Consider the following 6793-nt stretch of genomic DNA (forward strand, 5'->3'; position numbering starts at 1 on the left):
CCTGGGTGTCAAGCCCAGCCCCGGGGGCTGACGCTGTTGGACCTCTGCAGGAGCTGAGCCTCCCGGTGGTGGGCTCGCAGCTGGTGGGGCTGGTGCCCCTGAAGGCCCTCCTGGACGCCGCTGCCTTCTACTGCGAGAAGGAGAACCTCTTCATCCTGGAGGAGGAGCACCGGATCAGGCTGGTGGGCTGCGCCCCTGAGGGGGGGTGGGGCGAGGCTGACGGCCCAGTGGGAGCCCCGAGTGAACTCCAGGTTCCTGAGAGCAGGTTTGGGTGCTGGAGGTGCCCACACAAGGGCCTGCAGCCCTGTCCGTGGGGCCAGGACTCATTCCTCCTCCTTTGTTTTATTGTCTGTGCTTAGAAGATGAGATCATACGATTTTCCTTTTGAGGACACTCTTGGGGTTTTCTTTGTGGCCTTAAATGTGTTCTGTCCTGTAAAAATTCTGATGGGAGGACTGTGCTCTGGCCTCCCTTCCTTCCCTCTGGTGTCTGATCTGGAGCCACCTCCAGCCTCCTCACACTTCCGGATGTGGGAGCGAGTCCCCGGCACCTGGGCCCACAGATTTACATGGTTCCTTCCATTTGTTCCTTGTGACACCTTTGCCTTGAGCTCCACCCACTTGGATTCCTTCCGCATTTCTTACGTTGAGCAATGGGTGGACTTCTCTGGCAGCGTTTGTTTGGTAGTTGAAGTTATCTCTGAGTATCTGCCAATTCAGCAGGTGTTCCTGGACTTATTTCTGTCCTGATTTCAGGCTTGTCGGGGTGTGTGGGTGTGGTTCCTTCTGGTTACTGTACATGGAAGTTAGTCTAGTTTTTAGGTATTCTGGTAGTTACTGTTATATTTACCTTTTCTATTGTTTTTTTAAAAAAAATTTTAAAATTACATTCAAATTTTCAAATTTATTGATTTTTATCAGTACATCGACCACTTTTTATGAAAATGAGAACATAAACACACAGTTCTTCTTTCTCCCTCTTCTTCATTCTCTATTTCCTGACTTTTTAGTTACAGTACTTTTTTTAGGGGGTTCTTTTGGTAGTTAATTTCCCCCTTTTTAAAATTGTGGTAAAATACACAGAACATAACATTTGCCATCATAACCATTTTTAAGTGGATATTTCAATGATATTAAATACTCATGATGCTGTGCAGCCAGTCACCACCCTCCAGGAAGGGTTTTCTGTACCTGCAAACCATGTCATTGGGATTTTGATGATTTTGTCGAATCCGCAGTCGCTCTGGGCAGCATTGCCATCTTAACCCTAAGACGCCTTCCATCCACGACCCTGGGATGTGTTTCCATTGACGCACGTCTCCTTTAAATTCTTTCAGCAGTGTTTTGTAGTTTTCATTGTATAATCTTTCACCTCCTTGGTTAACTAATCCCTAAGCATTTTACTCTTCTTGATGCCATTTTCAATGAAACTGCTTTTACAATTTCTTTTTCAGATTGCTCACTGTCTGTGTATAGCGATGCAGCTGACTGTGGTGTGTTGACTTTGTATTCAACTACTTTGCTGAATTCATTTGTTAGTTCTAAGTGGCTCAAGTTTTAAGTTTAATAACATACTTGATCTTTCAGCACTTTATCAATTTTAGACAATGTCTGTTGACTCGGTGAAGAAAGACAAGAAAATTAACACGCTGTGAGAGCAGTCTTCTCTGCTCCAGATTTGAATGGCCTTGTTGTTATTGTTACATCAAGTCAAATAGATCACATCGGCCCTCTGTACCCATACCCACATATGTTAAATATGTCAAGTATCCACGGATCATTAACCTTCATTCTGTAAGAAGGTGAGGTCAGTGTGTGCCTCTCCTTTTCTGCCAGCCTCCTTCCTTGTCTGTCGGCTGGTTATGAGCTTCAGAGGCTTGATTTTCTAGTTTATCCTTGGGGATGTCGCCTCTCAGGGGTCTGCAGTCTGACCTCCACTCAAGAAGGCTCGAGCCCTCCCCCCTCAGGAGGGGTGCAGAGGTGCTCAGATGCCTCCAGGGGGACCAGCCTCAGAGGGAGCGGGCCTTTCTGCTTCACCTTTCCGGTCACTTCTGGCCTCAATGAGTTCCTTTCCTCCCGCCAGCTTAGCCGGGTGTTTACATTCAGTCGACAAGTTCTGTTCCTCTCTCTGAGGTTGTCTGTGTCAGCAGGGCTTTACCTCATGTGGATGCTACAAGCAAACTCTCCAGGGGTGTCTCCGCCGGTCCCCATGTTCTCGGAGACAGCCCGCCACCACCCCGGGCCCTGCTGGCTCGTTCCTCTCAGCACCACGTGCCACCTTCTGTTTTTTGTACAAGGATCAGCCACTCCGGCTCAGAAGGCCAGTGTCGCTGGCATAAGGCACCATACAGTGTTTTGAATGTTTATTTGGTGGAAAGAATTCTAATCTTAAATGAGGATGGTTCCAACTTTATTTTGAGTTTAGGCAAACTTCACTTTTCCTCACATCACGTGTCTCGTGTTTCGGCAAATCGGGCAGCTCCCGGGCTTTAAGAAACAGTGAGTTGTGACACCCAAGGAGACAAAACCTTGTCCAGAGAGGCAGTGTGGCTGACCTTCAGCACAGAGCTCTTGCCCGTGGGGGCGTCTGAGGGACAGGTGGGGAGGCCCGTGTGGCTCAGAACGAGGCCAACAGCCGAGGGACCGGATGGGCAGCTCCCCACTCTGGGCCTCCGTGTCTCTGTGGAGTGACACGGCGGGTGGGTGTGTCAGGAAGTGTGTGCAGACGGACGAGGGGCCTGCTCCGGGCTAGGTGCTCTCCCAGGTGGGCCCGGCTTGGACGGGAGCCAGCGATCAGCAGGGCTCCTAGTGGGCGAGAGCGTGGCCGGCTGCACCCTGCCTCACTCCCCACACACCGGCTGGGTCAAGGTGGGGATGCTGCCATGAGCTGAGGTGGGACTGACCCTTCGGTGGCCTTCCTTATGCACGGGGTGCGGGAGGTGGGCTGAGGTGGCCGTCGGTCACCAGCGCTTCCTTTCCAGGTGGTGAACAGGCTGGGCCTGGACTCCTTGTCCCCCTTCAATCCTAAGGAGCGGATCATCGAGTGAGCAGCCCCCCAGTCCCTCCGTGTGCCCCCATCCTGCTGGCCCAGCCTCCATCCTTCCAGAGCCTTCTGCTTGATCACTTATTCATCAGCAGACACCAGGGTGCCCGTGCCAGGAGCAGGCTTGGGGCTGGTTGGGGAGTGCAGTGAGGCCCCAACAAGGTTCTGCTCTGTCCTCAGGGGGGCTGCGGGGTGGTCACAGCCCCGCCCAGGCTGTGGCTGCTCTGCAAACTGGGGCTGTATCCCCCTTCTCCTGTTGTGAGGCTGGGTGAGGGGGGCGGGCTGGAGTCCGGGACCGTGGTCGGAGCCAGACCTTCCTTCCCAGTCTGTAACTATGACCCAGGACCCCATCCCTGTCCCTCTGGGTCCCGCAGATACCTGGTCCCCGACAGCGGGCCCGAGCAGAGCTTGGTGGACAAGTCCCTGCGTGCCTTTGTCCGGGAGGTGGGCGCCCGCTCGGCGACCCCAGGGGGTGGCTCCGTGGCAGCAGCCAGCGCAGCCATGGTGAGCGGGGGCAGGAGCAGGGACTGGGGTGAGGACAGGGTGGTGGGGGCTGTGGACAAGGACGGGGTGGTGACAGGGGTCCCAGTCCCTCAGCTGGCCCCTCCGCAGGGAGCCTCGCTGGCCTGCATGGCTGGCCTGATGACTTACGGGCGGCGCCAGTTCGAGCACCTGGACGTGACCATGCGGCGCCTGATCCCGCCCTTCCAGGCGGCCTCAGCCCGGCTGACAGCGCTAGTGGACGCGGATGCCCAGGCCTTCACCGCCTGCCTGGTGAGTGCCCAGAGGGGCCAGCACAGGGTCCGTGGAAAGTGGGGATCGCAGGAGAAAAAGCTGGGTGCCATTGACTGTGTCCAGAAATCCTGCGGGAGGGCAGGGCCTGGCCACGGCCATGCCCACAGTCGAGGGGTGCACGAACAAGGGGGGCCCTGCCTGTGTAGCCATCAAAGGAGCAAGAGCACATTGTGGGGTGCGACAGACCCAGCGTGACCATCCAGAGCACAGGTGCCTTCAGGGAGGTGGGGACACAGTTTGAACCTTTATGTCTAGATTTGGGGGGTCGTACTGTTGCCTGTGTCACTTTTGAACAATGACTGCAGGCCAGGTGCTATCGGAGGGGTGGGGCGCAGAGACCTAACGGGACCCCTCTAGTGCCTGAGGACGCTGCCAGCCCTTCCTCTCCAGTCCCTTAGTGCCCGCTGTGGGGTCCCTGAGCCAGGTCGCCTTCCTCTGCGGGGGCCCAACACCATGAACCCCAACGGAAGCACTCTTCCCAAAGTGACGCCCGTGCTGTGTGGAAATGTCAACCCCGATGGTGACATGGGCGCTGCTACGAGGCTGCCCCTGCCCAGCCCAGGCTCCCGAGTGGCCCAGGCATGGCCCTCACCCGAGCGTTTCTGTGCTTTGTTCCGGCAGGAAGCGATGAAGCTGCCTAGGAGCACCCCCGAGGAGAAGGACAGGTGGGGGCAGGAGACTTGAAAGGGTCTCATTTCCAATTAATCTACCCTCTGAGCATGTGCTGGTGACGAAAGAGTGACTTTCCTGTTGTCCCCACCCTGGTTCTGTCTGCTTGCAGCTGTCGGGGCGGGGACCCGGGTGGGGTTCCTGCATGACCTGGGCTTCGATGACCCCTTGGTTTCAGGCGAGCAGCCGCCCTGCAGAAGGGGCTGAGACAGGCGGTGACCGTGCCCCTGGAGCTGGCGGAGACGGTGGCCTCGCTGTGGCCGGCGCTGCGGGAGCTGGCCCTGTGTGTGAACTTGGCCTGCCGATCGGACCTGCAGGTACGTGGTGGAGCCTGGCCTCCCGCTGTCGGGGTTATAGCCATGCGGAGGGTGGTGGGTCACTGGGCGATCGCAGCCGTTCATGGTGTTTGCTAAACACCATGGCCTGGACGTGAGCACATCCCAGGTGGTCTTGGCCGGCCTCAGCCAGCAGGGCTGGTGTGTTGATTTCAGGGCAGATAAGCAGAAACTCAAGTGAATCTCCAGAGTCCACGCCTGACCCTCCTGATGCCTCCTCCTTTGAAGATGGAGAATTCAGGATCTTGTTCAGGGTTGCAGGGCAGATAAGCAGAAACTCAAGTGAGTCTCCAGAGTCCACGCCTGACCCTCCTGATGCCTCCTCCTCCTCCTCCTCCTCCTCCTCCTTCCCTCTCTGGGTCTCCCCCTCTCCCTCCTCCTGGCCTCCTGGCTCTAGAAAACACTGAAGACAGCTCACAGGTGTGCACACATCACGAGCTGTGTGTGGAGGGCTTGGGTCTGTGATTTCTGCCCCTTGAATTCAGACCCCACAGTTTACAGGGTCTTTATAAGAGAGACACCTGAGTTTAGTGTCTGGGCTTGAGGCTGCAGAGAAGGGTCCCCTCCTTCCCTGGGAAGGCGGCCGAGCCTGAGCTGTCAAGAACGGAGGCTGCCTGGACACATGGGCTGGGGTGCCTACCATTCCCGTGCTCCCGCCGTGCTCCGGCATCTCCTTGGACAATGAGCATCTAACATGTTGGGTCTCGTTGTTAAGAGCCCCACCTGTACCAGCTCCGTCCAGGCCTGTGCACATGCAGCGTTCGGTGCGCGTGAGGTCAGGGAGCACCGAGGCCCGTGATATGGGCCTGGCCTACTGGATGCGTTCAAGGTCATCTGAGGGGGTGCCTCTGCACGCTGGATGGTGTGGGGTCCCGGAGCCCCAAGGACGACCATGCTCCTACCACGTGACTGGCCACCATGCTTGCTCCATTCACGGTCACCTCCACGATGGTGACCCAGGAGAGGATCCAGCCCGCCCTGAGGCTGCTGTGCTAGGAGGCTGGACCTTGCCCACATGAGCAGGGCCTCCATTTAAGCTCTAAGGCGGAGTCAGGCTGTGGTGGTTGCCTCTGTCCTCTGGAAGGACAAGGCCGGAGCCCACTTCCTGCTGTGGGATGAGGGTGGGCCTCCTCGGACAGGCTGCCCAGCTGCCTCTGGGGGACCCTTGGTGATCAGTTTGCCATCATTATTGATGGGGGGGGGGGCTCAGAGGGGCAGACACTTGCTGGGATCCCAGACACTGCTGCTGGGAGAGTCCCGCCGTCCCTCAGCCCTGTCCCTGTGACCTTGCAGGTGGCTGCCAAGGCCCTGGAGACGGGAATGTTTGGTGCGTATTTCAACGTGCTCATCAACCTGAAGGACATCAGCGATGACAAGTTCAAGGACCAGGTGAGCAGCAGGCACTCAGGGCCAGGCCCACGGAGGGGCCTGCAGGTGGCAGCAGGCGCTCAGGGAAGTGTGGTCAGCCTCCTGCAGGTGGAGGCCTGGCTGGAGGGCAGCTGTCGTCCTCTCTCGGGTGGCACTTCCCTTTTCATCACCTCAGGAAGGACCTGGGCCAGTCCTGTCAGGGGACCAGAAAGCTGTAGGGATTGGGGTCCCTGTACCCTTAATGCAGCTGCGGCCTAGCCACCCCGAGCCTGCCCACTGTGCATACCTGCCTGGTGCGGCCACCCGGGGCTGGGGTACTCTAGACTGGCCAGGCCAGACACTGGGCACCAGCAACATGGGGCCTCAAAGACCAGTTGCCCACCCATGAAATTATCTGAGCTTTAGCATTCACGATACTTTCATTGTTATGTCATTGAGGTAAAATTTACAGAACATACAATTTACCATTTTAAAATATACAATTCAGGGCTTTAGCCACTTACAGTGTTGTGTAATCACCACTTTTATCTAGTCCTGGAACATTCTCGTCACTCCAAACAACCCCCCACCTCCTTTGGCCCCAG

At 56.7% G+C, this 6793-nt stretch overlaps 1 protein-coding gene across 2 annotated transcripts in view; it reads left to right on the plus strand.

Moving 5' to 3' along the window:
* Positions 1-6793, plus strand: part of FTCD (formimidoyltransferase cyclodeaminase) — a 13633-nt gene that overhangs the window by 5757 nt on the left and 1083 nt on the right. For both annotated transcript variants that reach the window (XM_005878921.2, XM_014549988.1), the window contains 7 exons: positions 51-182; positions 2981-3042; positions 3417-3546; positions 3655-3816; positions 4459-4502; positions 4685-4823; positions 6135-6230. In XM_005878921.2, coding sequence (XP_005878983.1) covers positions 51-182; positions 2981-3042; positions 3417-3546; positions 3655-3816; positions 4459-4502; positions 4685-4823; positions 6135-6230 — 765 coding nt within the window. The remainder of the gene's footprint in view (positions 1-50; positions 183-2980; positions 3043-3416; positions 3547-3654; positions 3817-4458; positions 4503-4684; positions 4824-6134; positions 6231-6793) is intronic.

This window comes from Myotis brandtii, unplaced genomic scaffold (genome assembly GCF_000412655.1).
Source record: "Myotis brandtii unplaced genomic scaffold, ASM41265v1 scaffold577, whole genome shotgun sequence".
NCBI classification, from domain to species: Eukaryota; Metazoa; Chordata; class Mammalia; order Chiroptera; family Vespertilionidae; genus Myotis; species Myotis brandtii.